The sequence below is a fragment of the Nicotiana sylvestris genome, chromosome 9 (assembly GCF_000393655.2).
Source record: "Nicotiana sylvestris chromosome 9, ASM39365v2, whole genome shotgun sequence".
Classification (NCBI taxonomy): Eukaryota; Viridiplantae; Streptophyta; class Magnoliopsida; order Solanales; family Solanaceae; genus Nicotiana; species Nicotiana sylvestris.
This window is the reverse complement of record NC_091065.1, coordinates 78,881,881-78,901,655: the sequence shown is the minus strand read 5'-3', so window position 1 is coordinate 78,901,655 and position 19,775 is coordinate 78,881,881. Positions and strand designations below refer to the sequence as shown.

Below are 19,775 nucleotides of genomic sequence, written 5' to 3'. Positions count from 1 at the left end.
GTGCTTTGGTATACGACAGGTACGTGACCAGTGCTCTTTTTCTCCACATCTATAGCATGCATTTTCTGCATTTGGTGCTTGCACCGCTTCATTCTTTTGTTCCTTCCTTTTCCACTGTTGGTGGTGAGGAGTGTTCTTTGGTGCATTATTATTACCATGATTAGAGTTTCTTTCCCGACCACGACCATGACCACGACTGGGGCCACGACCTTTTCCACGTTTAGCCTGGTGGAAGTTCGTCTCATTCACTTCAGGGAATGGACAAGAACCAGTAGGTCGGCTTTCATGATTTTTCATTAATAGCTCATTATGTTGCTCGGCTATAAGAAAATGTGAGATAAGTTCAGAATACTTTTTAAATCTCATCTCTCGATATTGCTGCTGCAGGAGCATATTCGAGGCATGAAAAGTGGTGAAAGTTTTCTCCAACATATCATGATCAGTAATATTATCACCACATAACTTCAATAGGGAAATAATTCTGAACATAGCAGAATTATACTCACTGATAGATTTAAAATCTTGTAGCCTTAGATGAGTCCAATCATATCGTGCCTGTGGAAGAACGACCATCTTCAGGTGGTCATATCTATCTTTCAAATTATTCCACAGTATGACTGGATCTTTAACAGTAAGATATTCCATTTTCAGGCCCTCATCAAGGTGATGGCGTAGGAATATCATTGCTTTGGCACGGTCTTGGTTTGATGCCTGATTTTTGTCTTTGATGGTGTCTGCCAGACCCATCGCATCAAGATGAATTTCAGCATCAAGCACCCAAGACATGTAGCTTTTGCCCGATATATCCAGGGCTACAAATTCAAGTTTAGAAAGATTTGACATTATTTAGGAAAAGAAAGTTCTTACCTCAGATACTTTCAAAATATTTGCTCGAGATGGTAGAGCTTCGTGCTGATAACGTGTTATGAAATAAAGACTATAAAGTAAAGACAAGTATAGAGAGAAACTGATATATTATTCGAATTCAAACTGATGTACATAATGAACTGAAATCTCTTCTATTTATAGAAGAAAGGAAGCTGTTGTGTAAGCTGCTACGCAAGCTGCTGTGTAAGCTGCTACTACAAGCTGCTGTGTAAGCTGCTACGCAAGCTGTTGTGTAAGCTGCTACTGCAAGTTGCTGTGTAAGCTGCTACTGCAAGCTGCTGTGTAAGCTGCTACTATACCAGATATGGATAATCTTCTACCTAGGGTAATGTTTATCCATAACCGGGTACCGAAGTGATAAGCTTCTTCAAGAAGCTTATTTCCAATAGAGTACTAAATAGATAAACATATTTATGGTGGAGTCCCATATGGATAAGCTTCAGAAAGATTATTTACAACGGAGTACTAAATGAACATCCATAATATAATATATTTATAACATCAATGAATTTTTAGGAAAACTAAAAAAGATTACCACCACAAGGCCGATATCCATAGCTCCTGAGTGTTGAACTTGGATAAAACAAACACAAGTGCTACAACTAGTGTGACCATAAACTCCAAACCTCAGCGTAGATTATCTACCTCACATCCCTTGGGGTGCAGTCGTTCAGTGGCAAAGCCAGAAATTTTCTCAAGGGTGTTCATACTTAAAATAAGTAAAAAAATAATCCGACAAAGGGTGTTCAATACATGTTATGTACCTCTAAAATCTAATATTTTACCTATATAAACAGTGTAATTTTCCGACAAAGGGTGGTCAGTTGACCACCCTAACCCAAGTGTGCCTTCGCGCCTGTAGCCGTTCCCTGGATGCTAGAGTAATGTAGAATACTTTGTGCACCGGACTTTTTTTTCCTTTTAGGAACTTACAAAACGATATGGCTTTTGCCCTCTGATTCTAACATAAGTTATCAGAACTGTATTCCAGTTGATTGTTACATAAGGAAGCTATCCCTTAAAGCGAAGCTACTGATCAAAATATGCGCCAAGATATAGCCAAGGTAGTCTTCAATGCACGAGGCTACAAGTTTAAAGATCATCACCTAAAAGATTCGTCAGCTCGCCTGCTAGTTTCATGCCAACATAAACTGTGACAATTAGTCCCTTCGGTAACGTCCAATATACTAAATTGGAACAATACACAGAAGATTAGCACGACACATACACAAGATTGCATTTAAAATTGCATTTACATCAAACATCAGAGAGGAGAGAGCTGTCAAGATGACCAAAAATTTACACATAACATTGAATAAAAAAAAAACATAAACACTCATGTCACCACAAATAGAAACAAACCGTGATGCAGGTCATAATACCTCCTAATATATAAAGCCTATCTAACCTGCTTTCATTTCTCATCTTTTCCTCCCTTAGCTCATTTTGCACCTTTGAGTACAGTTGACATGATTCGAGCACTTCGTTATAATTCTTGCTCCGATTGCAGCTCAATGCTTCCTTGAGAACAAGCAAACTGTTTCTACCATTTACATGAGCACCTTCCATATCTCCCAATTGCATGCTTACTTCTGTCAGTTTGAGAGTAGTCGCGACACCTCCCTCTTCTGTATAGATCACTCTGAATTTCATGAGGAGGATACACTCCACAGCTTGACAAGGAAGAATGTCCTTAGCAGGAAGAACTGAACCGAAACGAAGCACAAAATCCTTATCTGTTGGCCAATGTCTTTGCCCTCCAAGGGAACTCCAGCTTGAGAGATTAGCAGCCTGTTTTATTTTTGTATTCACAATAATCCAACTGAGCTGTATTCCGTCATGGAGCTCTTGCCAGATCTTACCATCTTTCCTCTCTTTCTCCATACATGTAATTGGAGGCAATCCGTCTGAAACTGATAGAGTGACTTCCCCCACATGTTCGTCATCTCTAGTGGAGTACGTGAAAAGATCGATTCGAAATGGACAGCTGTAAAACCAACAGGGGGAACCGTTTGCGTTAGGAATGCCCCAAAGGACTTTTGAGCATATTGTTTTATCTTTGTGTCGTAAATCCACGATAGAGACAATCTGCTGGAGCAACAATTTCGAATTCGTCCATGTCACCATAGTATTCAGCTTCAGTCAGTTCTTCAGGATACTCGAGATACTCATTCCATCGAAATTCAGGCACTTCTTTGTTCACAATAAGGGGGAAGCAATCAGCATAGAATTTTTTAAATCCACCAATAGAAGATATTAAACTTTTGACGTCATCCCTGTTGGTTGAAGGCCACGTAGAAGAGCATACTGTTTAACCAAAAATCTGAGTCTTTGGTCAAAGCTAAAAAGAAATTCGGGTTACTGATAATCAGGAGACAAAAATAAAATACTTTTGAGAACGATGGTAAAGAAGCAAATAGATGTGTATTTCAATAAATTCTCAATAGTATTCCGTGTCCTTACAAATGATGATACTTCTTCCTTTTATAGATAATTCTAGGTAAAGGAATGAAGCCTCAGCTTTAATGATATAATCATGAGTAATAAATGATATTAAATAAGCCGTTATACAATCATTCCTATTAAATACCAATTTCGTAACGTATCAAGTATTTAATAATGAATTTGGACTCCTTTCTGTCACCAGATCTTTGCTTTCAATGCCTTCTATCCGTTGGCTGTAAATGATTTAAATTGGTACGAGACTCGTATCTATACGTCGTCTCGTGCCTATTTAAATTCTTCTTCCCGTGGCTGTTTCCATCCGTGCCTCTTAGTCAATTGTTGCGCTTTGACCATTTAACTAATCCACGTGTCATGCCACATCATCTTTTAATATAAACTCAGTTTTTTTCCAATACAGATAGTCCGCCCACTTTCCATTTTTTTATCAATTAAATAATTGGGAAGTGGATCTTCATGTAAAAGGAATTTTTGCCACAATTAATGCTCATGACAGTACTAACGTCTCAGCAGTCTTTTCCATTTAATGTTCTGCCCATGTGTCATTTTCTAATTGATTCCGCTATTCATACCCTTTTTCGAGACTTCTTCATTCTCATTATTTACAAAGTGATAGCTGCCTTTATTATAGGCTTTTCATCATTACACTTAAAAAGTTGACGGTTCCCATTTTACACATAACTTTGTCTTCCTTTGTCTTCTTCACAAATCTTCAGCACATACTTCCTTCTTAACAATGTCTTCTTCAAACCCTAACCGTAAAAAGTTCCAATTCTAGATCAATTCCCCAACGCCCCTGTTAGACACAGAAGAGGCGGAGGAGGTAGGCTTCGAACAGGGTTAGAATCTACGCGAGGCGGCTCCTCTAGTTCTTCTTCAAGGAGTTCTATCCCAAAAGCCCCTTCTTCTAAAAGTAGGGAAATTCTTGATCCTTCTCAAGAACCCTCAGTTGATGATATAGTTCCCGGAGATTTGTCTTTTGAAAGTGACAAAACGTCTCTTCAAAAACAAATTAAAAATTTAGAAAGAGCTGATACTTACCCAACAATAGTAACCGAGCTTACAATCCCCACCATAAGAAGAGATTGTAACTGGAAGGATAGTCTCTGAATGTCAATTCCTTCCCCAAATCAAAGAATTTCCTCCTTTAGAAGTGGGTATTCTTCTGTTTACACTTACCCCTTCACTTTAGGTTTTAATCCTCCGATTGACCCAGTTATTCTCGATTTTTATCGTTTCTTTACAATTTGTTTGGCCCAAATCGGTCCATTGGTGTGGAGAACAGTGGCTTGTTTGAGATATTTATCCTCCAAGGCCAATGTCAATTTCACCTTTTCTCACCTCATTCATCTATACCATCCTAACTTAATACGCCATGGGGTTTTTACCTTAACTGCAAGGAGCAAAAAAGTTTTGGTAAATCCTGAGGATGACAAAGATCGTGGATGGTATATCCGTTACGTTGTTGTCCGTACAGTGGACTTGATTGGCGAAACAAATATTCCCTTCCCTGAGAAGTGGAATTTTGAACGTAGGTTTCCTTTTATTTACCGTACCTACTTTTGAGAATTTCAAAAGAAAGTTGTTTTTAACCTCGTCCCTTCTTGGTTTTTTGTAGCAACCATGGGAGATGTGGAACCTATTCCCAACTTTCGTGGTTGGGTAGACTCACTTTTGAAGATTGCTTCTAGGGAGCAGAGAACTTGGAAATCAATTTCTTCCTTACATGGCTGGAAAGTCAAAACACATGGTATCCCCCTTTTATATGAAAATTTTTTTTACATGTTAAGCACTTTTTCCTCAACTTTAATCATGTATATCCATCCTTTAATCAGGATTTGGCATTAGAGGAATGACGGCTGAAGTAGCTATGGCCATTCGCATGTCTGCGAATGCTGCTCTTGATTTGGATAAGGCTCGAGCCTTGTTGCCTAAAAGGAAAGCTACAAAGGAAAGTTCTGAAGAAGAAGAGGGGTACCTCCCTAATTACCAGGCCAAGGGTCAGGAGACGAATAATCATTGATGATGAAATTGAAAACACTCCTGCTCGTACCTCCGCCACCGAGCCTGTTTTGATTCAATCTGATGAGGACGCCGAACCAAGAGATAATAATGAGTCAATTCAGCATCTTTTTGACAGTGGTTTCGGGAGTGGCGAGCTCGGCCCTGTTTTTGATGAAGCTCCTCTTTCCTCATTTGTTCCTATTTCCTCCATTCCTCTGCCAGCCGTAAGTATTTCTTTACCAGTTTTGACGACTTCCGTTCTTTTGCCAGTTTCTACCGCTCCTATATCCGTTCCCTTGGCTGTTTCTACCGCACCTGCTTCCGCTCCTGCGTTGGTTTCTACATCTTTTCCTTCCATTCCTTCCACTGCTCCTCTTCCCTCTGTTCATCATACAGAGACAGGTTCTAGCAGTGGAAGTATGACTATGAGAAGTGTTACTTTGGAGGTTCCTGCCAATCATAGCCTCTTGAGGAAGACCGGCAGAGCCAATGTTTGGCTCGAACCTCTAATTGGAGATATTGAGAAGAAGAAGATGGAGAGCCATAGCTGCTTAACTCTGATGAATGACGTAGTTCATTCTACTTTGAAGGTATTTTTACCAACAAGTTTTTTTTTAATTATCTTCAATCTCTCATTTCCATGACTTACCTCTGTAGGATAACCTTATTGGCACGGAATTAATGGGAAGAATTTCCCTACTGGAAAGAAAAGCTTGTGAGTCTGAAAAGACTGTCCACGAGGCCGAGGAAATAGCTAGGGGAGCCCAGCTTGAAGCAACCAATTGGAAGGAGCAGTTCGAGAATGCTCAAGGGACCATAGAGGAGTTGCAAGAAGATAAAAATCTCCTGGAGCAGCAAAACCGTGGTTTAACTTCTGAACTGGCAACTGTCAAAGCCTCTTCAAGCCAATTGAAAAGAGACAAAGAGCTTTTGGAATGCTCTTTGTCAGAACAATTATCCAGGGCTAGTGAAGAAGTTAGAGAGCTGAAGGCACTTTTGGCTAGGAAGGAAGAATATGCAGGAGAGTTAGTGCAAAGTTTGACTCAAGCTCAGGCTGACTTACAGACTTCTTCTGACGAGATTCATGCCTTGAAGAGTTCTCATGCTTCTCTTAAAGCTTCCCTTGATTCCCATTTAGCTGAATATCAAATCTTAAAAAATGATCTTGCTATGTGGGAAAAGGAATATGGACTTCTAGAGGAAAATTTTAACATAGAAGTGAGTTGGGCTTTCCTGAAATCTCGTCGTGATGCTTTGACGGAAGCTGCTCAAGAAGGTTTTGACTTGCAGTCTGAACTGGCCAAAGTCATAGATACCATCGAGAAAAGCCAACAGTCTACTGATACTCCTTCTCCTGCACTTGAAGTTCCTGGAACAGAAGAACTTTTAAATGAAGAAGTGAATACTGCAACAATTGGGATTACAATTCCTGCTTCAGCTGAAAATGTTGCAATTCCAGCTTCAGAGGGTGAAACTTCTATGACCCAGTCTGTGGAAGTTGAAGCTTCCGTGACTCTTGTTTCCCTCATTGATCCTAACATTTCAAGCTCTGCTGAAATCGTTCCTGTTGCTGCTTCTTCAGAAGTTGCCATCGTGCCTGTGGCTGAAAGTGAAATAAATATTGCAACTTCTGATGTGCTAACCCCTTCAATTGGATGATGGTTTTATCCCTTAGTTTTTAAGGTATTTTTTGGTGAAAGTCCCCAGTTATCATAATGGGGCACTTGTATAAATTTTTATTGACTAAGTTTCTACTTAGTCTTTTTAATTATATTAAGAAGTTTTGTTAGTACTTCAATGTGTTCTATTCTTGCCTTTTCCTTACTTATTTAGGACTTATAGAATAGTTTAGCATTTTTATCCTTTGAAAATGCTTTATGATTCTTCTCATGACTTATTAACATGAGGCTTATAAAAGAGGGCCCTTTTATTTTATCGACACTTAATGAAGAAGACGTCTCAACTTCATAATGGTGTTATAATACGATGAAAGTAATAGGAAAACACACGTTTTGTATGAAACAACTTTGGCAAGTTTTTATTCATAAACTTTTAACAAGTGTTTGACTGTTACATGTATTACAATACATCTACAACTTTCTCGTAACTGTTTTTCTTGTAACAGATTTGTAAATAACATAAAATAAACAAGGTTTTTCTTCATAACCTGTTTCAGTACATAGTCATGACCCTATCTTTACATGTTAAGAAGGGTTTGAGAGGTGACTTTGTTTATGAGTTTGAGAGATGACTCTGTTGTTCTCATGAATGCTGAAGACTTCGTAACTTTTTCTCAACACTTGCTTCTTTGTGGCCGATTTTTGTTCGATACTCGTATCTGTTTCTCTACACATATCTGTGTATAATATGTAGTCCCCCAAGTGTTTGAGCGGTGAAGTATGAAGCCTCGAGCACTTGTTTATTTCTTTTACTTTGGCCCTTTTCCTGAAACAGAAAGATATACGGGACTCGACGGTGCGATTATAGATGAAGACTGCCTAACTCGTGTGTATTTCCATCAGATTAATTGTAACCCTGGGCTAGGAATTTAAGAATACTCCATTTTGCCTTGCAGGTTGTGACTCATCATTTGGCACGAGTTAGGATATTTTGCCTAGCATCTAAAATCGTTAGTAAAATATTAATAAACCAAGAGAGAAATTTTAACATGATGATACCTGACCGTAGGTACTTTCTTAAAAGTAATATCTTTTTAAGTGGACAGCATTCCAATGTGAGGGTAAAACTTTACCATCCATTGTTTCCAACTGGTATGCTCCTTTTCCCGCAATGCCACGGACTTTGTATGGTCCTTCCCATGTTGGACTTAGCTTTCCTGAGTTAGCAGCTTTTGCAGATTGGAACACCTTTTTAAGCACGAAGTCCCCAATTTTGAAAAATCTGAGGCGTGCTTTCCTATTGTAATATCGTTCTATTACTTGCTTTTGTGCTGCCATCCTTATCAAAGCAGCTTCTCTTCTTCCTTCAAGTAAATCTAGGCTAACCCGCATCTCTTCATTATTAGATTCCTCCGTTGCCTGATCGTATCGTGTGCTTGGCTCACCTATTTCAACTGGAATTAAGGCTTCCGTACCATAAACCATCGAAAATGGTGTTTCTCCAGTGCCTGTTTTGGTCGTTGTACGATAAGCCCATAGTACTCCAGGTAACACCTCAGGCCAATTACCTTTTGAATCTTGTAACCTCTTTTTCAAGTTATTGATAATAACTTTGTTAGTTGATTCTGCTTGTCCATTCCCCACTGGATGATATGGCGTAGACGTTATTCTTTTGATCTGCCAACTTCGAAGAAATTCTGTAACTTGTGCTCCAATAAATTGTGGTCCATTGTCACACACGATCTCCTTTGGTACTCCAAAGCGGCATATTATATTTCGCCATATGAAGTCTTTAACTTCTTTTTCTCGTACCTGTTTAAATGCCCCTGCTTCTACCCATTTAGTGAAATAATCTGTAAGTACAAGTAGAAATTTTACCTGACCTTTTGCTTGTGGAAGTGGACCTACGATATCCATTCCCCATTTCATAAAGGGCCAAGGGGCTAAAACAGGATGTAGTAACTCAGCTGGTCTGTGCATATTATTGTCGTACCTTTGACATTTATCACATTTGGACACGAAACTGGTTGCCTCTTCTTCCATCTTAGGCCAATAATATCCTGTGCGAATTAACGTTCTTACCAGTGACCGTCCTCCTGCGTGATTCCCACAATGTCCTTCATGTACTTCTCTCATGACATATTCGGTTTGAGAGGGACCGAGACACCTTGCTAGTGGTCCGCCGAACATCTTTCGATAAAGATTACCTTGATATAAACAATATCGTGCAGCTTTTTTGCGAAGCGCGTAAGCCTTTCCTTTGTCATTAGGCACGGTTCCGTGCTGTAAAAAGGCAACAATTTCATTTCTCCAATCCCATGTTAGATGATTAAAATTTACCTCGTTTTTATCAGGTTCAAGAACGGAATGAAATAGATGTATGACTGAAGCATCTGTATTGTTTGCCACGTCTGCTGCGGATGCAAGGTTTGCTAAAGCATCTGCCTCTACATTCTCATCTCTTGGGATCTGCACTACTTTCCAAGTTTGGAATTGCTTTATTAACTCCCGTACCTTTGCGAGGTATTCTTGCATTCGTGACTCTCTGGCTGTATAAGTCCCCAGCATCTGATTAACCACGAGTTGAGAATCACTCTTGATTATAATCTGTGTTATGCCGAGTTCTCGTGCCAATTCTAAACCTGCAATTACAGCCTCATACTCTGCTTCATTGTTAGTTATAGAATGACATTTTATAGCCTGTCTAATGGTCTCACCCGCAGGTGGTACGAGGACTATTCCTAAGCCTGCCCCTTTTACATTAGATGAACCGTCAGTGTATAAAACCCAAGTCCCCGGGTTCGCACCATTAAAAACTAATAATTCTTTTTCTGCTTCTAAATGCATCCCCTGGCTAAAATCAGCCACGAAATCAGCTAGTACTTGAGACTTTATAGCGGTCCTGGGTTGATAAATAACTTCATACTCACTTAGTTCTATAGCCCATTTTGCTAATCTTCCTGAAAGTTCGTGTTTATGCAAAATATTTCGAAGCGGAAAAGCAGTAACTACAACAATGGGATGACATTGAAAATAAGGTCTTAACTTTCTAGATGTCATGATCAAAGCTAATGCTAATTTTTCTAGCTGTGGGTATCGTGTCTCAGCTTCCAATAAGGACTTACTTACATAATAAATAGGAGATTGTTTACCTTGGTCCTCGCGGACTAAAACAGCACTTACTGCGACTTCAGATACGGCCAGATAAATGAGAAGTTTTTCCCCCACCTTCGGTTTTGCCAACAACGGTGGTTTTGACAAATAAGCTTTCAAATTTCTAAGGGCTTGTTGACAATCTTCATTCCATTCAAAATGATCTTGCTTTTTAAGTGCAGAGAAAAACTTAAAACACCTTTCCGAGGATTTGGAAATAAATCTCCCCAAAGCTGCAATTCTTCCCGTTAATCTTTGTACTTCCTTTTTATTAGTAAGTATATCCGGGATTTCTTCTATTGCTTTGATCTGAGAAGGATTCACTTCAATACCACGATTAGAAACAAGAAAACCCAAAAACTTACCTGATGCAACACCAAATGCACATTTTTCTGGGTTGAGTTTCATATTAAATTTTCGCAAAATTTCAAAAGTAACAGATAGATGAGAAATATGGTCGTGAGATTGCTGGGTTTTGACGAGCATATCGTCTATATATACCTCCATTGTTTTCCCTAAATGTTCTTGGAACATTTTGGTGACCAACCTTTGATAGGTTGCCCCAGCATTTTTGAGGCCAAAGGGCATTACTTTATAACAGTAAGTCCCCCTGTCTGTGATGAAAGAAGTTTTTTCTTCATCACCAGGATCCATTTTAATTTGATTATATCCTGAGTATGCATCTAAAAAACTTAAAAGTTCATGACCTGCGGTTGCATCAATTAGTTGGTCTATATGCGGTAAGGGAAAGGAATCTTTTGGACAGGCTTTATTTAAATCGGTATAATCTACACAAACACGCCACTTACCATTTTTCTTGGGTACGACTACCGTATTAGCTAACCAAGTAGGATATTTTACCTCACGGATTGATCTGATTTTTAATAATTTTTGGACTTCCTCCTGAATCACCTGGTTCTTGAAAGCACCTTGTTTCCGTTTCTTTTGCTTTATTGGTGTGAAAGAAGGGTCCTCATTGAGTTTGTGAGTCACCACATTTGGTGGAATCCCTGTCATGTCAGCGTGGGACCAAGCAAAGCAGTCTAAGTTAGCTTTTAAAAATTCGATTATCATACCTCGCATGTTCGTGCTTAAATTGGCCCCGACATAAACCTTCCGTTCAGGCCATTGATCAAATAACATCACTGCCTCAAGCTCTTCAATTGTCGTTTTGATGCTTTCATTTTCTTCAGGTTCTTGAATTGTGTCAGGTCTTGAGTCCAAATCCGTCTTTTCCTGTTCAGTTGAAGTTTGATCTTTTTTACCTTAAACTGTTTCCTGTAATTGCTACTTTTCTTTATTCTCAACGCTCGTACTTGTTACAGCGTTGACACTTTTAGCCATCTGCTGATCCCCACGAATTTGGCAAATTCCCCATGGTGATGGGAATTTAATAACCTGATGTAGAGTTGATGGGACAGCGTCCATATCGTGTATCCATGGTCTCCCCATGATCATATTGTAGGCCATTTCCATATCAACTACCTGAAATTTAGTTTCCTTCACAACACCCATAGCAAAAGTTGTTAGAAATACCTCACCTTTTGTTACTACACTTGAATTGTCAAAGCCTGACAAGGTGTGCGCCTTGGGTATCATTTTGTCTTCAGCTTGCATTTCTCGTAGTACCCTTAGTAATATAATATTTACAGAACTCCCTGGATCAATCAAAACTCGTTTTACATTAGTATCATGTACAAGTAAAGATATTACCAGTGCGTCATTATGTGGAGTTGTCACTCCTTCGGTATCTGCGTCATCGAACGAAATACTTTCATTTTCAAGGACCTGCCGCACACGTTTCCCGTGTGTAATTGTTACCTTAGAAACCTTGTTGGAGGCTGTGTAGGTTACGCCGTGAATGTCCTATCCCCCGCTTATGACATTCACTGTCCTCTTGGGTGAAGGAGGTTGTGGTGGCTCTTATCTGTTTTTCATATAAGCTTGTTTTCCTTTCTCACTAAATAACTCAGTGAGGTACCCTTGCTTCAATAAATGATCCACTTCACTCTGCAGGAATCTGCATTCTGAAGTTTTGTGCCCGTGATCGTTGTGAAATTCGCACCAATGATCCGGATTGCGTCTACTTGGATTTGACCGCATCTCTTTTGGCCACCGTACCTTATCTCCCATGCTTCTTAAAACAGCTACGAGCTCGGAGGTAGAGACATTAAAATTATATCCACCGAATCGTGCCTTTAAACTCCTGTCATCATCTCGTGATTCTTGTCTGTTCCGATCATTCCTGAACTTTGAAGAAGAGCCAGAATCCCGGTTCCTTGATTTTTGATCATATTGCTGGCTATCTTGTTTCGACCGTGGGTCCTTTCCTGTGGGTCCCATATATGGATCGTACCTGTTTTTACCTAATCTTTTTTCGGTTTCTGACCTTCGGGTACCGCCCCTTTCTTCATGATGGAGCTTAGGTACGGTATCTTCTTCGATTCGCAGCTTCGTGCTATACCTGTTGTAAACATCATTCCATGTGGTTGCAGGAAATTCTCGAAGACTTTCTTTGAGTCGTCTCGTGGCTTCAGAACTTTTGTCATTTAAATTACTTGCAAAAGCTATAGCAGCCCAATTGTCAGGCACACGAGGTAGAGTCATTCTTTCACGCTGGAATCTATCAACGAAGTTTCTAAGCAACTCCGAATCCCCTTGTTTGATTTTGAAAATATCTTCCATCCTTTTCTCAACCTTTTGTGCTCCCGAATGTGCTTTAATAAAAGAATCTGCAAGCTCAGCAAAAGAATTAATAGAATTTTCAGATAAAAGAGAATACCAGGTTAATGCACCCTTGGTGAGTGTTTCTCCAAATTTCTTGACCAATACTGATTCAATTTCTTGTTTGGTCAAGTCGTTGCCTTTTACGCCGGTTGTAAATGCAGTCACGTGGTCACGTGGGTCTGTAGTACCATCATATTTCGGGATGTCAGGCATTTTGAACTTTTTCGGAATTGGAAGGGGAGCAGCACTAGGCTTCCATGGTTGTTGTGAGTATTTGTCCATGTCTACTCCTTTTATTACAGGTGGAACTCCAGGGATTTGTTCAATACGCTCATTTTGTTCCTTAAGCTGTTTCTGCAAGGTTAGTACTAAATTTTGCAAATACGAATTATTTAAATTACCTGGTCCCCCTTCTTGTGGTTCACTGGGGGTTGCTCCGTTTCCAGAATTATCAAGACCAGAACGGGGGTTCTCCAATGTATTATTATTAGGAGTTGGTGTAGGTGGCGCAGCAGGCAATCGACTAACAAGTGCCTGAAGAGCTTTGCCGACCTGTGCATCAATTAGCTTTTGCAAAGCTTCAGTTGTAACTCCTTCAAAATGTTCAGATTGCTCTTGTTGATCAGCACGGGATTCAGTAACAGGAGTGCCTTCACGAGATTGACGTGGTGAATTTAGAGGAGAGGGAACCACGTTATCTTGATTTTGATGTATTTGATTCTCATGGTTTCCCAATGTGTTATTACTATTGTTGTCGGCGTTGTTGTTTGACATGGTGACGACAATAGATAAGATATAGCTTAAAAGGAAAGATTATCAGATTCCCGGTAACGGAACCAATTTGTTTAACCAAAAATCTGAGTCTTTGGTCAAAGCTAAAAAGAAATTCGGGTTACTGATAATCAGGAGACAAAAATAAAATACTTTTGAGAACGATGGTAAAGAAGCAAATAGATGTGTATTTCAATAAATTCTCAATAGTATTCTGTGTCCTTACAAATGATGATACTTCTTCCTTTTATAGATAATTCTAGGTAAAGGAATGAAGCCTCAGCTTTAATGATATAATCATGAGTAATAAATGATATTAAATAAGCCGTTATACAATCATTCCTATTAAATACCAATTTCGTAACGTATCAAGTATTTAATAATGAATTTGGACTCCTTTCTGTCACCAGATCTTTGCTTTCAATGCCTTCTATCCGTTGGCTGTAAATGATTTAAATTGGTACGAGACTCGTATCTATACGTCGTCTCGTGCCTATTTAAATTCTTCTTCCCGTGGCTGTTTCCATCCGTGCCTCTTAGTCAATTGCTGCGCTTTGACCATTTAACTAATCCACGTGTCATGCCACATCATCTTTTAATATAAACTCAGTTTTTTTCCAATACACATACATTTTCCCATAGCTTCTCTTCCTTGGAAATCGAGGAGAAGGCTTCACAGGCACATGCAGCACTAGCCAAAGTTGCACCATCAAGACGCCTAAGTATGTCGTAGAATAGATCACTACTTAAAGATCCCATGCTTTCAGCAGATGCAACTGATGGAGCCATAATTTCTCAGGTCATCTGAAAGAAAATCAGAAAAAAGAAGATTAAGCAGATTTAAAAAAGGCAGGTGATCTTATAGAATGACCAGGAAATAGTAGTGAGCGTCCCAATGCCTCAAGTTGCAAATCCCAGCTCATACGTCTAAAGTCACAAAGACCTCCCACACGAAGCAATCAACTACAAGTCAACCGTTCCAGCTCATGCGTCTAATACATATTAAAAATGATATATGTTTCTCACTTATCAATTACAATTAGATGATGCAAATTACCAGAAGCTCAAAATAGTTCAACTTAAGAAGGATTAATCTAGGATGTATGTTCAAATAAGGCTCCCAGGTTTAAATTTTTAAGTCATCCTTTAGATACAATACTGCACCATTCAACATGTATGTGATTTTGTGAACGTTCTGTAAATATGGGAAGCCACGGCACTTCTTCAGAATCTAGGATAATGTAGTTTCACAAGTTTTACTTTAGGTTCAGATAGACATTTGAGTAATCTTAAATAGGATCAAAATAAGCTATGAAAACAGGGAAGACGTCTGGTTTCACAAAATATTAGATTCCTTACCTCTTTCTTCTTGCGCCAAATCAATGTTCATATTCTTGAAAAGATATCTCTTGATACTAAAATATAGAATAACATGTGACCCTCCTCTATGCTTTTCCAATGACTTTAGATTCTTAAAAATGCAAAATCATAGTTGTTGGAATCTTATGATACACAATAATTATCCCACACCATAGTCCAATACAAGCACCAATCGATATGAATCTTACGGCAATACCTATTAAATGTGTGAATCTCATATGTACCTTACAATTCTGACATTATCCTATTATATACTCCCTCTGTTTCAATTTATGTGAACCTATTTTCTTTTTGGTCCGTTCCAAAAAGAATGAACCTTTTCTAAATTTGGTAACAATTTAGCTTAAACTTACAACTCTACCCTTAATGAGAAGCTTTTATAATCACACAAATATTCGGGGGCCCATTTGGACTTGTTTAGGACCACAAATTCCAAAGGTCTTCATTTTTTTCTTAAACTCCGTGCACAATCAAACAAGTTCACATAAATTGGAACGGATGAAGTACATTATTTGAGTGATTGTGGATTTTCTTGAGTAACATCATGGTGGCTCATCATGTGACAATGTTGATATTGATAATAAGAAGGCCAACAAATTAAGTTCAATGCTGTTTTTTTGCTCGTTTGTCATCATTCCCACTTTTATACTATTATATCTTGACCTTGACCACATTAATCTTTCCCAAAACGGTATATTCCATATTTTAGGTGGGCTATCAATAAGGAATGGTTGTTTATTAACAACAATGTCATTTCAATTTCTTTTTCCGTTCTGCACTTCATCTTATAATACCTTGATACAATATAAAACGAGACTAACAACTATGTTTTTGCCAAATAACTGACACACCATAAGTTACACGTAAGATCCATCGAAATTCCGGTATTTGCACTTTCTTTTTACCTTCTTAAAAGAAAAGTGTGGCTGCAAATCCCATCCTAGCTCAGACCTCTATGCTTTTTACCATCCACTGCAATAATCTTTATGCCTTTACAGTCACAAAATCATAACCATCCTAGCGTCTTTTGTAAGACACAAACGCAAAAGACCTTTATGGTCAAGCATTGTTAATTTTTAAAAGCAGTATATTTGTGAACCGTTATGCCCTTCAGAGCAGAGAAAGCCTCACTAATGCAATTATATCTGAAAGGCTATCTCTAATAAATACCTACAAGTTAGTACACACAAATGACAATTGCAGTTTAATTGACCATGTGACTGGTATCCAACTCCTTTTTTGGCATAAGGATGTAAGATACACGAGCTTGCAATTCAGACTCATCCTGCTTCTAGAGTAACATTGCCAATTATGTACAAGGTTATCTCTATTTTAACACCCAATAATACTTGACTGAATGTTAGCTGATCTAAATGATGCTGCACTTATCATTATGGAAATCCAATTCCGTGCATATCCCCTAGATGTTATGAGTACGAGAGGAATTTCATACTAAAACTCAAGTCGTGTAGTGTACAATTTTTTCATGTTCACACTATACTGAGGGGAACACTGATTGTTTAGTAGTATCATGTTTTGAGCTCTCTTGGACAGCTAGCAACACTTGGAACCTCCTAAGAACTTAAAACTTGGCTGACAACTGGCTATAACTTCGATCATAAGCTGACATAACTTCCACACTTATGGCTGGTTCAAAAGTAATTAGATTCCCAAATCTTAGTCAAGGAGATCTTAGTTTTCAAGAACCTTCATGAGCTACATCAAGTGGCAATATGTGTCCATTTCATTTGACACAACCAAATGAAGGAAGATCTAATTATGAAGGACAACTAGGAAGGAATTTTATAGCCAGATTTCAGGATGTTGTATGCTAAGTCGCTAAAAAGCTGACACCGGTTTATTTGTGAAGTTTGAAAAGGTGGAATGTGTGGTGGTATTACCCCTCGTCCCATTTTGGGGTTATGTTTTTTGTAAGAGCATGTCCCCAGGTTTTTTGGGGCTTTAGAATGACAATCAGTTTAAGACTAAATTCATACTTAGTTTTAACCTAATATTATAAAGTTTTCGTTTTAACTTAATTCTTTTGAGTTTCTGTTACACTCTTTTAATAATTTGCCTTGTTTCTTTTCTTTTCTTTTCTTTTTTTTTTTGGCAATCCGCTAGGCAAGCGCCTAGGGCTAGTTTTTATTAATAAAAAAAAAGAAAAATACAACAATTAGGAAGTGTACAAATAAGGGGGACAATAGCATCGGTTTTGTTACTCATATGTCTTGGCTATATAATCACTCATATGCGCCTCACATTGTCTTATGATGGCAGCCTCGTGTAGAGGATTCATGGGGTAGCTGCCGGCAAAGTCTCACGAGGGCATATAATCTCATAGCCGTGTGGATAATTTCCAAAGGCATAGGACCAAGGTAACACAAACTGGGCTAAACCTTACCTTACTATTCCTATAAGTCCAAGGTCTTGTTTTTAATACGTGGGATTTTGTTTTACCCTTTTGACTTTTTGCATTTTAGAAATGCTTAATTAACTTCATGGATTTTTGAATCAAATATAAATTATAAAAGAGAGCCCTTTTATATACGACACTTAATGAAGAAGACGTCTCAACTTCATAAAGGTGTAATCATACGAAAAGAGAAATAGGAACACTCATGTTTCTTGGAATAACTTTGAGAAAAGTTTTCATTCGAACTTGTCAAGCTTGAATAATACCTTACATGTATTTAATTATCTTCTATAACTCTTCCGTAACTGTTTTCTTTTACAACAGATTTGTAAAAAAGAAAAAAAATCCAAGGATTTCTTTATGACCTATGGCTAAATACTGCCTTTAACCTAAACATTCGTTGAAATTTGTATCCACGAGTGTATTCTTGACAGGTTTTTCGATCAGGCTTGCGTTTTTGGCTCGTGACTTTGCTTTGAACTTGATATTTATTGAGTAGACTTTAGGCTTGACTTGAAATTTAATTGTTTCAGCCTTCTTTGCCTTCCTTATACATATATCATATGTATATTATATAGTCCCCCAAGTGTTTGAGCTTTGAAGTATGAAATTTCGAGCACTTGATTATTCCTTCCATGCGGTCCTTTTCCTGAAAAGGAAAAACATACGAGACTCGGAGATACGATTTTAGATGAAAATTGCTTAACCCATTTAAATTTCCATCAGAATAGTTGTAACCCTAAACCGGGAATTATGTTCTTTCCTCGTGTCTTTCAGGTCGTAATTCATCATTTAGTGCGGGCTAGCTTTTTGCCTATCATCTAAAATCGTTAGTACAACTTTAATAATTCAAAAATAAAATTCGTGAGTGGGGATACCTGACTGTTGGTATTTCCTTCTCTTAGAAGTAGTATTTCTTCAAATTAACATCATTCCAATTTGAAGGTAGAATCTTGTCATCCAAAGATTCAAGCTCGTATGCTCCTTTTCTTGCGATACCATAAATCTTGTAAGGCCCTTCCCAATTTGGACTCAACTTTCCTACATTGGTTGCCCCCGTGGATTGGAAAACTTTCTTGAGTACGTAGTCCCCAATCTTGAAGTATCTAAGACGAGCTTTCCGATTGTAATAGCGCTCAATAACTTGTTTTTGTGATGTCATCCTTATTAATGTGGTTTCCCTCCTTTCTTCAAGTAAATCCAGGTTTACCCGCATCTCTTCTTCGTTCAACTCTTTAGTAGCTTGAGTATATCTCGTACTTGGCTCCCCAATTTTGACTGGAATTAAGGCTTCAGCTCCGTATACAAGTGAAAATGGTGTTTCTCCCGTAGTTGTTTTTGATGTTGTTCGGTAAGCCCACAAGACTCTGGGTAATACTTCTGGCCAATTGCCCTTTGATTCCTCCAGTCTTTTCTTCAAATTGTTGATAATGACTTTATTCATTGATTCAGCTTGTCCATTACCCACCGGATGGTAAGGTGTCGAGGTAATCCTTTAATTTGCCACCTTTGGAAGAATTCTATGATTTGTGCACCTATGAATTGTGGGCCATTATCACATACGATCTCCTTCGGCACCCCAAATCGGCATATGATGTTTCTCCAGATATAATCTCTGACCTCTTTTTCTTGCACTTGTTTGAAGGCTCCTGCTTCTACCCACTTAGTAAAATAGTCAGTGAGTACTAACAAAAATCTTACCTTACCTTTTGCTTGTGGTAGTGCACCTACAATATCCATCCTCCACTTCATAAAAGGCCATAGTGCAATAACTGGATGTAATAATTCAGCTGGTTGATGCATGTTGTTGCCATATCTTTGGTACCTATCACATTTAGCCACGAAGCTTTCCGTTTCTTCTTCCATTTTTGGCCAGTAATAGCGAGCTCTAATTATGGTTTTCACTAAAGATCTCCCTTCGGCGTGATTTCCATAGAGTTCCTCGTGTATTTCTTTCATCACATATTCCATTTGAGAAGGCCCGAGACATCTTGCTAGAGGATCATCGAACATTTTTCGCTATAAATTGCCATGATTTAAACAGTAACGAGCAGCTTTTTGGCGAAGTGCTTGAGCCTTTTTCTTATCTTCAGGTAGTATTCCATACTGCAAAAAATTGACAATCTCGTTTCTCCAATCCCAAGTTAGATAATTATAATTCACCTCGTTTTTGTCTTGATCAAGCACTAAATGAAATAAATGTATCATGGAAGTGTTTTCTTAATTTGTTACTTCCACAGCGGATGCAAGATTAGCAAGACCATCTGCCTTAGCATTTTCTTTCCTTGGTATCTGTGTGATTTTCCAAGTTTGGAATTATCTAAACAGATCTCGTGCCTTTTCCAGGTATTGTT

General features: G+C 38.5%; 1 protein-coding gene and 1 pseudogene across 1 annotated transcript; both read right to left on the bottom strand.

Moving 5' to 3' along the window:
• Nucleotides 1-1,980: 1,980 nt before the first annotated feature.
• LOC104246837 (F-box protein At2g27310-like) lies at nucleotides 1,981-14,384 on the bottom strand (annotated as a pseudogene).
• Nucleotides 14,385-18,322: 3,938 nt separating this feature from the next.
• LOC138877815 (uncharacterized) lies at nucleotides 18,323-19,434 on the bottom strand. Its single transcript, XM_070157457.1, has 2 exons — nucleotides 19,123-19,434; nucleotides 18,323-18,835 (listed from the first exon to the last, which is right to left on the bottom strand). Exons 1-2 carry the CDS (start codon nucleotides 19,432-19,434, stop codon nucleotides 18,323-18,325), a joined length of 825 nt encoding a protein of 274 aa, XP_070013558.1.
• Nucleotides 19,435-19,775: the final 341 nt, after the last annotated feature.

What these genes read in the sequence shown, in the direction of transcription:
- LOC138877815 (XM_070157457.1), bottom strand. Translation starts at nt 19,434, where the DNA reads ATGTTCGATGATCCTCTAGCAAGATGTCTCGGGCCTTCTCAAATGGAA. An exon ending in TACCACAAGCAAAAGGTAAG is followed by an intron (nt 18,836 to 19,122) that starts GTAAGATTTTTG and finishes AACAATTTGAAG; the next exon opens with AAAAGACTGGAGGAATCAAA.